Source organism: Pelophylax lessonae (genome assembly GCF_965119305.1).
Source record: "Pelophylax lessonae genome assembly, chromosome: 2".
Lineage (NCBI taxonomy): Eukaryota > Metazoa > Chordata > Amphibia > Anura > Ranidae > Pelophylax > Pelophylax lessonae.
In genome coordinates this window covers 100952562-100970970 of record NC_138769.1, presented here as the reverse complement: position 1 = coordinate 100970970, position 18409 = coordinate 100952562, and the positions used below count along the sequence as shown (strand labels likewise).

At 46.0% G+C, this 18409-nt stretch overlaps 1 protein-coding gene across 1 annotated transcript in view; it reads left to right on the top strand.

The window, feature by feature from the left end:
• PATL2 (PAT1 homolog 2) overlaps positions 1-18409 on the top strand; it is a gene marked incomplete at its 3' end in the record, with an annotated part of 141196 nt that overhangs the window by 59204 nt on the left and 63583 nt on the right. Inside the window, exon 10 of the mRNA XM_082244763.1 lies at positions 1720-1791. Within this exon, the coding sequence (XP_082100889.1) occupies positions 1720-1791 (72 nt within the window). The remainder of the gene's footprint in view (positions 1-1719; positions 1792-18409) is intronic.

Sequence of the window (18409 nt, the reverse complement as noted above, 5' to 3'; positions counted from 1 at the left end):
ATTAGATAAAAATAGTGCTTAAATGCAACATGTGAACATGTGCAATCAACATGTGAAAATCAACAATCAACATGTGAAAATAAATTATTCATAGATATCCAGAGAAAATATTTTGGCAAAGTGCACAGTGCAACATCAGTCCAGATATAAAAAAATGCTCCGTGCAAAGCCATTAATAAAATGGATGTTTGTGTTGCCCAAATCCCTCTTTGTAAAGGTACTCCACTTCACACCTGAGTGTTCACTCCACTCAAACTGCTTACCAACAAGTAAACCTTTAAAGATGGAGGTCTGGCTACACATTTTGGGAGAAATCCCCACTGGGATGGATGGATGCCAGGACATAGGAACATGGCTTCCAAAGCAATACACAAAACAAGCTCAAGAGGATACAAAGGTAAAGGAGAAACTCCTTAGAGTAATCTAAAACTTCACAATTAAAGTAAAAAACTTCTCATACAAGGCAGGTAAAACAAAGTACTTTTTCCACAGATGAACACGGTCCCTACCCTGGCGGCCAAGATTGTCACCTCTGTAGCACCACCAGCCTCATTTCATTCGACAGGATGTCAACCAGTGGTATAGGACTATACTCCTATGCCCCTGGATGACGTCCTAAGAGAGGAAACACGTCGGTTGGAGCTACAGCGGTGACTTAATCATGCCCGCCAGAGTAGGGACTGCTTATCTGCCTACATGCTTTGTTTTCCTGCCTTGTGTAATTGTTTACCTTAATTGTGAAGCTTTAGATTGCTACTCTAAGAGTTCCTACTTTTACCTTTGTATCCTTTTGAGCACCTCTTGTGGATTGCTTTGGAAGCCCTGTTCCTGTGTCCTAGAGTGTGCCATCCATCCATCCCATTAAGGATTTCTCTCAAAAAGTGCAGCAGACCTCCATCTTTGAGATCTTACCTATTGGTAAGCAGTTTGTGAATGGGGTGCACACACAAGTGTAATATGGTGTACATTTTTCACAGGAGGATTTGGACGACACATAAATACATTTTATGAACGGTTTAGCACTGAGCATTCTTTATCTGGACTGACGTTGCACTGTGCACTTTGCCAATATATTGTTTCTGGATATTTATGAATTTAATTTTACATGTTGATGGTCTTTTATGGTAGTAAAGTACTTTTTAAAACTTGTACCTACAGTGAAGCCCATTATAAGGCTTACCTGTGGGTACCTCCTGAAATTTTTTACTGTTTAGGAGACATTCACAATGCATGCAGCCGGTAACGTAACTGGCGCATATGCTCTGGATACCCCTGCTGTACCTTCAGAGCCCTGTGCTGAGGCCATGATTCCTGCATGGGGTGACTTCATCGCGGCCACTTGGCCAATCAGACAGCCGGAGGATGCTAACCTGGAAGGCACATCAGGTAAGATGGAGGGCTTCGTTCTAAGGGAAGCATTTCAAAATGTGCTAGTATGCGATGCTTACTAGCACATAATGCCTGTACCTTTTTTTTTTTTTTTTTTTTTTTTTTTTTTTTTTTTTTGCAGGTTTAAAAAAAAAAAATCTGCAGTTTACTATGGCTTTAAGCACTATTTTTTATGTAGTTGTGTTTTATTGATTCACTGGAACTTCATTTGATAGTGCAACACAATTTGTATTTTTAAAATTGGATACTGTTGGAGATGGAATTCCTTCTCTGACAAAATGTATATACTCTTACAGGAAGAACTTTTTAACTGTAGTTGTTATACCTTAGGGTTCCTGGACATGTAACACAGCTGCATCCCCAACATCGCAGAATTCTTAGTCAAAGACAACGCACTCAAAGGTAAGACCTTGGTTCTAACATGGCGTACTATGGCTGCTTTGTAAAGTGGGGTTCTAGTGCCAAAGTGGAAAACTTTGAGGAGCTGAACTCTGGAAACTGTGCACAAAAAGGTAGGCGGAGGGAAAGGACATTGACCAATTGTTGGTGCTTGCTTGTTGTCCCATCAAGAATTTTTATTAAGCCTTGTTCTGCACTGCCTCTGTGCTGAGGCAGCCATCTTGGGAAAGGCAGGTCTTTGGTTTTCATGCTGGAGACTGAAATAAGGAAACAATGAGCAGCACAGCCGTGACATCAACAAATCTCACTTCAATTAACACTTCTAGATTTTCTCTATTGTAGCAAAATCTTCACTTTTGAGTTAAGGCACACTTTTAAGTTGTATGTTTTATGTTGGTAAATTGAAGAAAGTAGATATTTGCCATATACAGTACTATTTTACAATAGATTTCAGCAAAAATATTTTTGGATTCCATCAATATTGTGCACTTTTGACTAGGGATAGACTACCAGTTTTTTTTTTTTTTTTTACACCGATCCTGGATATCGATACTTTTTCTTAAGTACTCACTGATGCCAATTGTTGATACCTATTTATAGTGTAGTGTGAGATGATTTTTATTTTTATTTTTATTTTCTTCCTTTTTGACTAATGACAGAACATTTCTGCTGCTTTGAAATTGTGCTACTTCTGTGCTATGTCAAAGCTGCAGAAAAAAACTAGCAGTGTGGCTTTGAATTCACGCTACTTCCGAGTGATTTCAAAGCCACAGATCAGTGTGATGTGGACCTCCCTGATTTAATTGCGGCTTGTGACTTCATTTAATAGAATTATGATCATTGGATAGTGGTATTTAAATTTTTTTTTTTACCACTAAATGTTTCTTCAGTTCAGTGACTGGCGTAACCGATACCCAGCTTGGCATCCAGGTGATTTCCTTAGACTCCAAAAACCACTGCATTTGTTAGCCTGTGATCTCAAAGATTTTCAAAATGTTGTCAATTTTTTTTTTTTTTTTCGTCTACATTGTAGTATCATTCCTTGCTTTTGTACAGAATGAGCATCTTCAATTGAATCTTTCTGTTGACTTCCATGTTTTAGTGCATTGTGATGTCTCGTGGTCAAATTTCAAGTTGTAGATCTGACATTTGACACCTCTGCAGAACTTCCTGGAAAAGTTTCTAAATCTTTTAGGGCCCTTTCACTTAGTAAGTATAACTAAATGTAGTGCTACCTCTGAAGGCACCACTGGTAAAGATGGTACCTCTGTTTCTGGCCTCAACATTCTTGGATCAGCCCCTCGGACACTCCAGACACTCCATTTCACAGGTGAATCACAGACAGTGACATGAGTACCTAGCTATAATGCGATTTTTCAAAAACTCAAGCACCAGAAGAGTTCGTAAAACAAATTACAAAAGTAGTTAAGAAAAAAAAGCTCCTGTTCCTTTGATACCACTCTAATCATGGCTGCTGATCAATGGCGTGGTCAGATTAAGTACCTACGTCATCGTGCTGTGTGTTCAGAGTCTGCATCTCCCACTCCATCTCTCCCTGTAATTTCCATAGTCCGTGCTCTGAGCGGATCTCCTCTCCACTCTGCCCCTCCCCTCATGCATCTATTCCCTTGTGGCTGAAAAGTAACACACACACACACACACACACACACACACACACACACACACACACACACACACACACACACACACACACACACACACACACACACACACACACACACACACACACACACACACACACACACACACACACACACACACACACACACACACACACACACACACACACACACACACACACACACACACACACACACACACACACACACACACACACACACACACACACACACACACACACACACACACACACACACACACACACACACACACACACACACACACACACACACACACACACACACACACACACACACACACACACACACACACACACACACACACACACACACACACACACACACACACACACACACACACACACACACACACACACACACACACACACACACACACACACACACACACACACACACACACACACACACACACACACACACACACACACACACACACACACACACACACACACACACACACACACACACACACACACACACACACACACACACACACACACACACACACACACACACACACACACACACACACACACACACACACACACACACACACACACACACACACACACACACACACACACACACACACACACACACACTATATCTATATCTATATCCTCTGTTTTGGAAACCTATATTACTTGTATCGCCTCTGTTTTGGAAACCTATTCTGTACCAAGTTTTTTTTTTTTTTTTTTTTTTTTATATTATTAAGCCAAATGCCTTCTTTGCCCAGCTCCTATGTGGGTCATGTGTCCTCCCTTTGCTAGCTTGCATATGTCGGGGGCATCTTGGCCCCTTCCACTATACTCCCTTAGAACGGGAAGGGGGGGGGGGTACGTGACTACACAGCAGTGCTGGGCGAAGAAGTCATTTAGCTTTAGAATTCTGAAAACGAAAAAAAACCACACTTAAGATGTTCCCAAAACTGAGGGCATACAAGTAATTTTATATATGTGACTTTACAACCACTTTGTTATTAAATAAAGTGGGTGAAGGCAGGTAGAGGGTGAAATGAAGAACAAGGGTAGTAATACACTTAAAATACAGGATTATTACAAGTAACTAGACCCGGTTTTGCCATTCAGCTTAAACTCTTAACAGAGTCACCTAAAGTAATTTTGAGGGCAGCCAAAAACGAATAGTATAAAACTCCGGAGGCTACGCTGCCTTAGTCCTTGGAGTGACTTTGCTAGGTTCAAGTCTGCAAAACTTCAGTGTTCCCTGAAGGTAAAAATTGATAAAGCCTATAATTAATATGAAAAGGTAAGGAATAATCTAAAAAATATTTTCTTCTGCATGGCATGGTTGGGGCCCATTCGTGGTGCACTAATGGGGACGAGTGGCTTCCAGATACTCCCAGTTAAAGATGGTATGGACACAAGGAAGGGCTCTGGAATAACTGAAAAAAGGCTTAATGGTAATGAAAAGGGGCAAGTAACAAGTGCAGGGAGGGGTTAAGTAAACCTGAGCTAACCGAGTAATCCAGAACCAATGATGTGGAATGCTGCTTAAGTACGGTAGTTCACTATAACTAGAACCTAAAATGTGCTTTCTATCAAAAAGGCACCACAGTATGACAAATATTCGTCTAGCCACATTTCGAAGTATGGTAGGGTCTATGGAACCAGATGGCACCTGAGTTAACCAGAATCTTGCTGGATTTTGTGGGGCAGAGTGTTTAGTGGGTTGGCAACCCTAACTAATCCTGCTTTTCAGCTGTAGGTACCGACAGCGGAGGGTCACCTCCCAGATTAGTGGCTTAAACTTCAGTGAACTGTGTGGCTGAAGATGCTGCTGCATTTGCTACACTGGAAGGCGAGTGTCTGAGCCCTTTAGCCTGGATGTCCACTCCTTCTCTGGTCTGGTGCCAAGTTCTCCTCTATATCTGGCTGAGAGGAGCGGTCTGAAATCCAGCCATGAACTTTCCCAAGAACTTTTTTTTCCTCCTTGTGTCTCCCAATCTATTGGGATCTGCAGAAATCCTTCAGAATGCAGCAGTCTCTACAAGGGACTACATGTCCCAGTGTGCAATGCAGCAGCCCAATGTCCTCTTCCAGCTCCTGAGTCTATTTGGATTTCTAACTCAGTCAATTCTTGCATTATAGAAATGCTGTTTTGGGCCAGTGCTCTGCATTAGTCTTGATATTGCTTGGCTAGCTCTCCTGTTCCCTGATTGGTCCCTTTACTCTGCTGCCAGGAAAGGAGGGTTGAGCAGGTTGAGAAGTCTCTTACAAAGTAGCAGCACAGCTAGCTGAGAAGAGGATTTTAGAAGCTGGTCTGGCTCCCAGCTTTACAGTAAAGGCAGGGGAGAGGGGGGAGGCAAAAAATCCTGTAGCACTACCCCCTTGGGGGTTGCTGGTTAATGGGCATTCTTAGCACTACTGTGACCCTGTAAACCGCCCAGCCCACCTGACACTCTAGGTTCAGACATTGTGTGTACACCTTTAAGAATTACACTAACACAGTACAAATTAACAGACTGACACAGAAAACAGAGTTATAATATCAGGAAACAATATTGTAAATAACATTCTATATCCTAGAAGTGTAACGAATATTTCCTAACACAATAAGATAATGATGCTATACTCAAGTTAAAAAAAATCTCTGGGATAATTTATACTGTCAGTCACCTTTTTAGCAATATGGCAAACTAGAACATGTCCCCTTTAAGAACTAGTGTGTGTGCATCAATGTCCCTCCCTTTAGCAAGGGCATGCTATGTTCTTCACTGGCAGTTGGAGCTCATAGATAATTTCCACTGTGGTTTAAAATAGCAAGAGGATCAGATGTTCTATTGTAATCCTAAAGCCCCGTACACACGTGGCGATTGTCAGCCGCCGACCGATCGGCCGTCGATTGTAGGCTTGTTAGTATGAAGCTTCCCACAGCCGACAACGCATTTTCGGCCGAACAGAATCTGTCGTGCAGGCATTAAAATTTTTGTAGGCCAACACCAGAACGGCCGATTGTTCGCCAGTCAGTACAGATTTCGGCTGACCGACAGCAGATTTGCAAGACTGGGCATGCTCAGAAAAGAAAAAAGACGAGCAAAGTTAACCATCACATGACATCACTTCTGCAGTCAGCTGTTGGCCGACAAAATTCGTGTGCAGTCTTTTGCACTTTTCAGCGGACAGGACAGCCTTGGACAAAAGACGGCCGATCGTTCGGCCGACTATCGGTACGTGTGTACGGGGCTTAAGAGAGTTGATGTCTGTTGCAATGTCTGCAGTCAGTGTAAAGATGAGATGTTCTACTTAGTCTGAGCCAAGCATAGGCACCCTTTCCAACTTGGATGTCCGTCCGTGAGGGCCCTCTGGAACAGGCAATGTAATTTCCCATGCTTTGGTGTCCGAAAACAGACTGCGCTCTGCAACCTCAGGATGTCCAACCGTCTTTCTCTCTCTCTGTCTCTTTCTCGAGGCTGAGTTCTGCAAGTGGGTCAGACCTTGTGCACTAGGCTGCTGTCAGCAAGCTGATGTGCATGCAATGGGTCCCAGGAGCAAGAGTTTTCAGGCTGTGGAGCAGATGGTTTTATATCTTCTCCCATGATGCTCCGCTCCCCTTTAGCCTCCTGGGAAGATAGTTTCCTTGGTTATCCAAACAATGATCAGCTCTCTACAGCTCCCACAATCCCAATCTTCCACTTCCTGCCAGAAGACGATTCCATTTGCAATCGGCATTAAAGGGGCACGGGAACAATTACAATAATGATAAATCTGTATATTTATAATAGTAGTCCAATCACGGCTACATTTGTCAGTTCTATGGAAACGCTGTATAATTTGCATTGTCATCTTCAATGGCGCCACAAAGCATGTACATGGCAAAAAAATGCACCTGCCTCATTACACCGTTTTGCCTTGTGGTGCACTGGGAAATATTTGGCTGGCACTATTTATTTTTTTCGCCCATTTATAAATGAAAACTCACTAAAGGAAAATGGGCACGTGCCACACAGTGTACAGATCTGTAAAGGCCCTAATCACTCTAAGCTTCCCAGGACTAAAATGGCAAAGCAGCCCTAGAATTGTATTATAACAATTGCTTCATGCCTTGGTTGAAATTTTTGTGGTGGTTTTTCTGTGTTTGACCAATTTTAAAAGGAAATTTTTTTTTTTTTAATTTCAACTGTCATCCAACCCCAAAACCTTGTTCCAGTACTGTTGAACAGCCAGGATGGTCCTTTAACCACTTGACCTCTGGGAAAATTTAGGCCCCTTTCACACGGCGGTTCACTCTGTTTTTTGCTCAGCGGGGATCAATCTGCCCATCAGGCAGGCCGATCAGCAGGCAGATGACAGCTCTTTCTCTGCTTACTTTATAGAGACAGAGGTGTCGGAGCCCCGCTCTCCTCTATGGGAGATTGGATGAAAACGGATCACCTGACATGGACAGGATCGGATAGCAGCGGGTCTCTGCTGACATCGCTGCTCCATAGGGCTGCATGGAGCATCCGATCGGGTCCGCCTGAAACACTGACCTGACCCCCCCCCCCCCATACTACATTAAGCACCACTGTCCCCGTTCCCATACACATCTGTCACAGTGCCCCCATCACATCTGTACTAGTGCACAAAACATCTGCAAGAGTGCAATAGTGTACCATTGTGACATCTGTCAGTACACACCGGTGGCCAATCAACATCTGTCAGTGTACAAGTGCACAAAAACATCTGTCAGTGTACCTGTCGAGCCAATAAATAAAACATTTAAAGCGCTCGCGTGCAAAGGCCAACGCACACGTCGGTCCCGTACGCATACGTGAACAGTGATAGCACCACACGTGCGGTATCGCCGTTAACGTTGGAGCAAGAGCAATACTTCTAGCACCAGAACTCATGTGTAACTCTAAACTGGTAACCATTAAAGGCTTTTAAATCATCCCCTATGGAGATTTTCAAATACAAAAGTTTGACACCATTTCACAATCGTGCGCAGATTTAAAGCCTATTAGGTTTGTTATCGCTTTACACTGTTTTATATTTTACCAAAAATGTGGGTCTTGTCTCTGTGTGCATTGAAATTCTTTCAAATGCATTTCTGCGTTGGTGTGTAAAATTGCGTTTAGAAAAACTGCTGTGCAAAAACCGCGTGACATAAAAATTTGCAAAGCCCACCATTTTATTCTCTAAGGCCTCCTACAAAAATATTTGTTTGGGGGTTCGAAGTTATTTTCTAGCAAAAATACAGATTTATTTTAGTACATCACGGGGCCATAATTCATAACATATGGGTTATATAGCCACCTTTTTAGGTGAAGGACACTGGCAACCAATCGGAATTGATGCCCCCCTATAAAACCCCTCCCACACCGGAAGTACCTCATTTTCTTTGAACTAATAACAGACAATAGTGTGTTGAGTGAATTGGCAATCAGAGATTAAGCGCAATATAACTCAATATATTGTATCAGACTGATTCTAGGGGATTCCACATCCGTGAACTACCCAGAAGCAGAGACAAGCAGTTAAACCAGGGATCCTCAAACTACGGCCCTCCAGCTGTTGCAGAACTACATGTCCCATGATGCATTGTAAAACTCTGACATTCGCAGACATGACTAGGCATGATGGGAATTGTAGTTCCTGAACAACTGGAGGGCCATAGTTTGAAGACCCCTGAGTTAAACAATGAATCGCAATATAACAGTTTAACACAAGCTGGGTTACCTCCGATTAAATTGGCACTATGAGTCCAGGCAGGAGGAGAGCAGAATGACTTTCTCCTATGTCAGACTTCTCTCTTCTCTCCCCTGACATCACAGGCCCAACTACAAACGCTGTACCTAATTCAGTGCTTAGTGACTTAACTCCCAAGTCAGACTAACCTGCACATACACTACATTTACAGAGCCCTGAGTATGTGTGTGCCGTATGGCACCAAAACCTTCAGTCCCTTGGAAGAAGGATGAGGCCTTGTATCTTCGGCTAGCCACTTTAATTGGTGCACTTAGAACTCCTGCTTAGCAAAAAATGTAACTGTGGTATGCTGACAGTATCCGGATAGCAAGGCAGACACTGAATGCTTAACAGGGCTTCAACAAGACCCAGGTTCTGGCAAGTGAGGGCAAAGTAAAGTAACTCTGTGTGCAGTGTCCTTGTTTCCTGCAGTTGGGCAAGTGCCCTCTCACCAATCCTGCGGTCAGGGTCCAAACTAATATCATGGAACAGGCAGGCTCTTCTGCTAACCCGATTGGTTACCTCACACTGGAGCGATTTCACTCAGCTAATGCAGGTGCGTCTGGACAGGCGCCCAGGATTCCCCTTTTAATCAGGCTTTACCTCTGGAACACGGCAATTGACTGACCTGGGAGGCAACACCTCTCCCCCCAAGTCCAGTCTCTCCCCTGCCTCGTGGTAACTGAATTCTCCCCAGCAGCCAGCAGACAAGATGGTGTCCTTCATTCCTTCCTTGCAGTGGCGGCTGGTGAAGTTTTAATATGGGGGGGCGCAAGACCCCGCCCTTCTATTTTGACCCCACCCCTTATAGACTCCACCCATTTTGTCCCCTGTATTTTGCTTGCGTGAACAAATTCTCCCAATATATCACATATTAAGGGGTCCATCAGTACTAGTATATTCCATAATAGGAAGCAGGGGCCCTATTATGGGATATACTGTGAGAGACACCCTATTATGGGATATACTGACTGAGTGGCACAAACCCCACAGTAGAGGCCCCCTAGCACAAACCCCACAGTAGAGGCCCCCTAGCACAAACCCCACAGTAGAGGCCCCCTAGCACAAACCCCACAGTACAGGCCCCCTTTCAATGTGGTGACCAGCATACATGCCCCTCAATGTAGCGACCAGCGTACATGCCCCTTCAAAGCAGACAGTAGTGGGCTGGCAAGTGGCAATGGATGGAGGATGGTGCTGGATGGTAGAGTGCTGCAGGAGGTGCATGCATGGCTGCACTGTGTACAGTGCAGCCATGCATGCACCTCCCGCAGCACTCTACCATCCAGCACCATCCTCCATGGCTCCATCCATTGCCACTTGCCAGCGCTAGTGCAGCCGGTCCCGGTGCCTTCTCTTACCTTCGCGGAGACTAACGTTCCGGTCCTCCGGTCACCTTGCGTCAGAGGACAGGTCACCGTCAGCTCGGTTTCTTCCGGCGGCCGGTGCGAGACTGCCTCGGGCGGCTCCGGCTGGATCCAGTGGAGTCCGTTCGACTCCTCACGCGGCTCCCCTCTCTCTGCGACGGCGGGCAAGAAGGACGTGATGCCGGGGCGGTGCACCGCCCCCACGTGTCACGTGACCAAAGGCCCGTCCCGGGATGTCCTCCTGTGATTTGGTCCAGGCTGGAGTCTGGACAAATCACAGCCAGGAGTTCAGTAAAGTGGGGAGTGTCAGGGCGCATTGCTCTGCGCCCTGACACTCCCCCAGAAGGCCGCCAATCGGCGCCTCTATTCAGCTCACGTGGGGTCAAAAACCCCACCCCCCCCCCATACCCACCACTAGGTCCGGTGCCTCTAGTGGCTGAAAATGCATTTTTTTTTTTTTTTATTAATGTTTTTTTTTGGGGGGGTGTGGCGCCCCGGCGCCCACTATGGGCCGGCCGCCACTGCTTCCTTGCCAAAAAATGCAGGGGTTTGTAGTCCTGTCCCCAGTGATTAGAATGAATCCACCTATTTTGGGAACTACACATCCCAGAGATCTTGGCATCTCTTCAATCCTCCCTGGATTGGCTAGTTTCTTCTGAAAATAAGAAACTGGGGAGGGTTCTAAAGTGTCTGTGACTTCCTCTCGCTCACTGCACAGTGAGGAGAGGGAGGGGGGAAATTCCCCCACAGCTGCTGGCAGAAACGTTGTCATTTTTTTAGTGAGATCCTCGGTTGGCTGGCACGGAAGCGGGAAAATGCGAGGCACCCGCTACACATGCACTGTTCCTTTTAAAAGATAAGAGACCATGTGCCATATGTATCCCTCCATGAGCTGGATGTTATGCTTAAAAGTTGCATCTTGTTGAGGCTGTTATGGAATTGTTGCAAAGCTTGATTTAAATCATGGTTTCTTTGCCTATTTCACATTGTTTTACCCTGAGCTGATCACCTCAATAGTATCCGCTGTGACAAACAAGATTCAGCCTAAGCCACTCACCGCATAGGTTTGTTGTGTTCGCCCTGGCGCAAAAGTGTCCGCATGTTCGTCTCTGCCTTGATCATGTGTCTATATTGCATAGGCCTAAAGGCGTACGCCGCATAGAGGGCGTGTTCTAAAGCAGTTGGCGTGCACGTGGACTCCACATACCACACCGCACATGCATGAATGGGCGTGTTCTGTAAGGAACTGTCTTCAACACTCTAGCCTCTGTCATAGGCTGAAAGGGACACAGAGCAGCAACAGCTGGGTTGTGTGAGCCACTGTGGGTGTATGTTACTGGCACAAACAGGTCCTGTATCTGGGGATAATCAGTGCTGTGTGCATTAGGCTGTATAAGCTTGTCACTAGCCTTGACTACACTTTAAGATAGTACCTCAAGTTTGTCTTGTTTTAAAGCGATGTATGCCTGAAAAAGGGCCAAGGAGGGGCACAGTTAGAAAAAGGCACTGTGTTGCCACCGTTGGGCCTTGAAGGTCCAAGCCATTTTTCCACTTGGTCTACTCCTCCTGAAGAGCCATAGGCATCTTGCCAATCTGGGGCCATTATACTTGTCAGGCATAGTAGCTACTCCTAGTACTTCTGCCGCAACCTACGTCACAAAGGAGGATTTGGCTGTTGCATTGGCCAGCCTTGTGGGTAGGATTGCTGGTGTCATTGCAGCATCTCAAGGGAAGAAACGTGATAGATCTCCCTCACCATAGCCTCCCCAGAGTCAGTTCAGGATTGGGCAGAGGATGTGGAAGAAGTAGCTGATGGTGACCCTATGGAAGGTCGAGCTTGGGTTTCCACTTCTGGGGAGTCGGGGGCAGAGGAGTGTCTATCTACCTCTCAGACCCAGAGATTGTTGTTTGTTTATTCAGTCTCTTACTGAAATGGTCCTTGTCTGGATACAAATTTCCTCCCCTAGAGACAGCTGAAGTCTTTTTTTCCTCTAAGCTCATTGCGCCCTACTCATAGTCCACACGTATTACGCCCTACTCAAAGTCCGCAGACTTTTCCCATACATCCGCTCTTGGAGCAAGAAATGTATAAAGATTGGGACCATCCTGATAGAATTTTTGTTCCTCCCAAAAGATTTTCATTATTGTATCCTATGGAGGAAAAGTTTACTAAGAAATATACCCTCTGGATGTTTCTATTTTTTTGCGGTTAACAAGAGTTTAACCTGTCCTGTGGATAATGCTCAGGATTTAAATGATCCAACATATAAGGTGGAATCTTTATTAAAAGCCTCCTTTTACAGGTTGCAGGTTCTGCAATACAACCAGCAGTAGCAGCCATAGGAGTTTGTCAGTCTTGGAAAGACTGTCTGAAGCGAGTGGCCCAGACAGTTCCTTCTCAAGGAGAGTCTGAAAGATCTGTCAGATCTACTCGCACGTTTTTTTGCGCTGGATGCTCTTACGGACTCCAAAAATAAAATGTCACGATTTGCTCTATCAGTGAATCTGCGCAGAATCCTTTAGTTAAAAAAATTGGTCTGCGGAATTAACATGTAAAAAAATTACTGGCTGGGCTTCCCTTTTTCAGGGAGAAAGCCTTCTTGGTGGTGGTCTGGATAAGTATATCGAAAAGATCTTGGGGGGGGGGGGGGAGGAGAGAGAGAGAGGGAGAGTGTATGTTGCTACCTCTAAAAAGGAAGAGCAAGCGTCCTCCTTTCAATATCCCCCAGTACTCATGATACCAGTGCTTCTACTTCCAGACAGTGGCGACGGCCACAACCATCTGGATCCAGAACCAAGCCTTCAGGGCAGGGTCCAAAAAGCCCTGGGCCCAGAAATTAGCCAAGTCTTCTACTAAGCCCTCTCTGTGAAGAGGCGCCCCCACTCACGCGGGTGGGGGGGAAGGCTACGGCAATTGTCAAAGGTTTGGGTGGAATCGATCCAAGACAACCTGGGTTATCTCCACCATTTCACAGGGGTACAAACTAGAATTTTGGGTGTTCCTGTATCCCGGTTTATAAAGTCAGGTTTACCGACAGATACCCTAAAAAGATCTCTTTCTGGCATTGGACCAGCTAAAAGCTCAAAGTGATAATGGAGTTTCCGGAGGACAAAAAGTTCAAGGGTTTTTACTCAAACCTGTTTGGTAGTCACCAAACCAAACTGGGATGTGAGACCTATTCTGGATCTCAAAGAATTAAACCGGTTTCGGCGCACTTTCTGGATGGAGTCAATTTGTTCAGTCATAACCTCCCTGCAGGGAGAGGAATTTCTAGCATCCATGGATATCAAGAATGCATATCTTCACATGCCTGTATTCCAGACTCAAAGGTTCCTAAGCTTTGCAATAGAGAACTGTCCTTTTCAGTTCGTGGCCCTGCTCTTCAGGTTAGCCACAACTCCCAAGAATTTTCACAAAGATCCTAGCTCCAGTATTGGCTGTTCTAAGGTCCCAAGGGATATCTATAATGGGATATCTGGACGATCTATTACTAATAGATCGATCAGCTACGGCTCAAAGCCAAAATGTCCATCAGACAGTACAGTTCTTAGAATGTCTGGGTAGGATACTGAACTTGGTAAAGTCAGCATTTTAGCCGGTGCAGCATCTGGAATATCCGGGTCGTCTTGTGGACACAGCACAGGCAAATATATTCTTGCCAGCAAGAAAGGTTGCAGACCTGAACGATCAGGTTTGGTCCATAGTAAGGCTGAGATATCCTTCTATACGCCTTTGCATGATGTTACTATGGAAGATGGTGTCTGAATTCCAGACAATTCCCTATGCTCAATTCCATGCCAGACCCTTACAGAACAACATTCTGTCTACCTGGACCAGAAAGGTTCAGTCTCTGGACTGATCCATGTTTATGGTACCAAGGGTACGTTCGAGTCTAAATTGGTGGTTGTTGACCAGAAATCTAGAGAAGGGGAAATCCTTTCCTCCAGTGACTTGGAAATTAGTCACTGCAGATGGCTGTCTCTCCAGCTGGGGAGCTATTCTGGAGGAAGCCACTGTCCAGGGGAAATGGTCTTGGGTAGACCCGATGTCCGCCGGGCACTCGCGATCGCCTGTTACACCCGAAGAAAGGCAGGTGGCTAATGTAAACAAAGCTGCCTGTCATTCTTCCCTGTGTAAGAATGGAGATCACACGGTTCTACTATGTAGGACCGTTGATCTCTGTTCTTACACTAGTAGCCACAGCCAATCACAGTTAGAAACACGCTCCTAGGGACACACTTAACCCCTCCCTCTCCAATTAAGTTAACTCCTTCACTACCAGTGTAATTTTTACCGTAACAGTACATATGTATAGCACTGATTACTGCAGTAATGTCACTGGTAACCCCAAAAGTCAGTCAAGGGTCCGATCTGTCCGCCGCAATGTCGGTCCCGCAAAAAAATCGCAGATCGCCGCTATTACTCGTTTAAAAAAAAAAAAAAACAACAAAAATGAAAAATATATTTCCCTTTTCCCACTTTTGCGCAAACCAATCAAAATTTTTTTTTTTTTTTTACCAAACAGGTAACATAAAACAAATTGGCCTAAAATGTTAAAAGAATCTTGATTTTTACATTTTTTTTTTTTTTTTTGCGAAAATTTGAAAAATATTATTTTTGCAAAATAGACGCTCTTTTTTTGTTTATAGCGCATGATAAAAAATCGCACAGGTGATCAAATACCACCAAAAGAAAGCTCTGTTGTGGGAAAAAAAGGACATTCGTTTAGGTACAGCGTCGCACGACCGCGCAATTGTCCGTTAAAGTCACGCAGTGCCGAATCGCAAAATAGGCCCTGGTCAGGAAGGGGGTAAAATCTTCCGGGACTTAAGTGGTTAAAGACCACAGCATACAGGGGTATACAATGTACGGTTAACAGCAAACACACACACACACATCATAGGTTGAACTGGGTGGACTGATGTCTTTTTTTCAACCTCCCTAACTATGTAACTATGTTTATTTGGGTTTTTTTGCCAAAGAAATGTAGCAGTATAAATTATTTTGTTCTTTGCCAGACACAGCTCCATATCTTCTTGACCCTTGGGTTATGCTGCCCCAAACAGGAGTAGGACAAAAGGTGGAAAAAAGTTTGACTACGCCTATAGGTCTTCGTTTTTTTTTTTTTTTTTTTTTTTGCTTAGTCAGGCATTTTTTCCTGTTTAAACTGAATTGTTTTTCTTCTCCATTACTTTCTGTTCCTTTTGAGAACTACAATCAACTGCCGGACTGGGCGATGCACTGGATATCCTAGATCAGTTGTCAAACACCAGGTCTGCTGGCCGAATGCGCCTCCCCAGGTCATTTCATGTGGCGCTCGCACCTCTCCTGCAGCATCCCCTTGTCTCTGCCCCCACATTGTCTCAGTAGTCGACAGCAGACGGGACAGAACTCCTTTGCCAGATCCAGCGCTTCTCTGTGCAGCTGCAGAAAGGCTGGTCTTTGCCCACCCCCCCTTCACAGAAGTCTGCAGCAGAGAGGAGGGCAGAACTCCTCCTACAGATCCTGCACCTCTGTGCAGCCACAACACCACCTTTTCTCTGCCTCTGCTGGTCTCAGCATTCAGCAGACTCTGGAAGCTGACTCCAGCCCTCCTCTGGTCCTCCTCTAGACCCTGTACTTTCTTCCTCCCAGATCCACCTGCATCTTATTCCTGGCAGCAGCACCAGGTAAGGGGGTGCTTTGTGATGTAAGGAAGGGTGGGTGACTCTTGACTTCTGATGGATTGGGGGCTCTTGACATTTCATGTAAGGGGGCGTGGGGTGCTCTGGATATCTAATCTTACAGATATAACCGGCCCTTTGAGGGTAACTATAATTATGTGGCCCAAGATGAAATTTAGTTTTGACACTTCTGTCCTAGATCCTTACGGTCTTCCAAGTCTTGACCAGCGAGCACGACCCGACCTTAGGTTGGCCGCGACATAGCCCCACTGGACAGGGGCTGGCAAGTTAAATGCCTCATGAGGACACATAGCCCTGGTCACGACCTGTGTCGCAGCATGCCTCTGGCCCAAAACCCTCATTCCAAGATGGTGCGGTGGTCAACCTGTCTCCTCCCATGAATTGGGTGGCGCCGTGGGGGAGCTTTAATTTTTAGTTAAGTATAGCGGCCATTGTGTGGGCGAGGGGTACTCTTTCTGCACGTCAGGAAGGGGGCTATGTTCTCTATGGAGGGCAACCCTTTCGCTTTTTTGCGGGGTCTAATAGGTGGTCCTTTTGTGGACCTTTGGCCAGCATCTCCTTGCGGGACTGAGGTCGGGGCCTCCCCTGCTTGTTTTCAGGGTGAGCTTATTAAACAGTGACCCTACTGGGTCTGCGTCCACTCACTTTGAGTGCTCTGGCAGTGAGGGTGATTCCTCTTAACTGCATATGCGCATGAAAAGGCGCTGGTGGATGCACTGACTTTATTGGTGCAGGAAGCTTTAAACATGGGGGATCAGAGGTGCCAGTCGCCTTTTGGCCCGCAGATCCTCAAAGCGGCAGAGGTATTTTTCCCTTATCGTCTTTCAGGACAGGCACTTCTGAGAGAACCTGGCTCCTCCCTTCTTAGGAAACACCGCCCCAATTTATTGGATTTAAGCCTCCCTCCAGCTGGCTGCTTCAGTTCTGGTGTTTCCTCCAGCGGGGAGACACCGTCCAAGAGGAGCCTTAGCTGAAGCCAGGAGGCTGAAGTTAGAGGGAGTCAGGTACTCTCAGAAGGCGGCCAAGAAAGACAGCACCGGGGGGGACCCGCTTACCTGTCGGCCGCAGAAAATTTTTATCACCACAGCCTCGCTCAGCGGAGTTTCTTGGCTGGGGGGCCCGCTCACCACGCTCGGGGAGAGCGTCCGCCATGGTGCATTCCGCCCCCCGCTTGCGGCGGTGTGGAGCAGCCGGGCCGGATGACGGGGGACGTCACTTCCGGTAGGGGCGGGCACTTCTGGCGGCAAACCGCGACTTCCGGGTCGCGGCGGTGAGCGCGCCAGATATGAAAGGCTGGTGCGTCCTGCAAGCTGGGGGACAGCTGCCAGGTTAAGAAGAGCCACTCCAGGAAGCATGTCGGAGGCACATACCTCAGTTACCGCTCCGGGAGATAACAGCACCAGCCACCATAAGGTAAGGAGGCCTGGGGTGGTTCTCCCTTACTTCTCCCACTAGCTCCATTTTCTGTTCCCTTAGAATTAAGGGGATTAGGGAGGCTGAGGGTCACACTGTGGGATCTTCTTGGTGATGGTCGTCCCTAGCAACACCCTCTGGTGGGGCAAGCTGTGCAGGCTGGGGAGCATTAGGTAGTGGATTTTAAACTATGCCTTTTTATATTTGAAATTACAGAAAGCCTCAGAGAAAAAGCCAGCCCATGTTTCCAAGAAGAGATGCCCTTCCTGCAAAGAGAATATGGGGGAAACTTGGACTAAACCCTTATGCAAAGAATGTCTGGAGAGTTTAGTGAAGGTACACACGGAAAGTCAAAACGCAGATTTAGCCACCTCTGTCAAGGAGCTTGCTAGCACTTTCCAATCCTTTAAGGAATTGTTTGCTAACACCCAGCTTCCACAGAGTTCCCCCCAGTCGGCACGGCAGGAAAATGCTCCCAACACCGCAGTTACTACCCTCTACAAGTGGGGAGGCACCTGCGGGTTCTGTACATCAAGGGGAAGAGTGCGAGAGCACACCCCCCAATTCCCCAGGGGAATCTGAGGCAGAGGGGTCGGATGGGGAATCCAAAAGAACCTCTAGATACAAGCTGTCTCTGGAAGAGGTGGAAGGCCTGATAGCGGCTATCCACACCACTCTAGGAATCCAGGAAGAGAAGAAAACATTATCTTTGCATGATCAAATGTACGCGAGTCTGGGCAAACCAAAGAAAAAGGTTTTTCCAGTACACGAAGTCCTAGTAGAC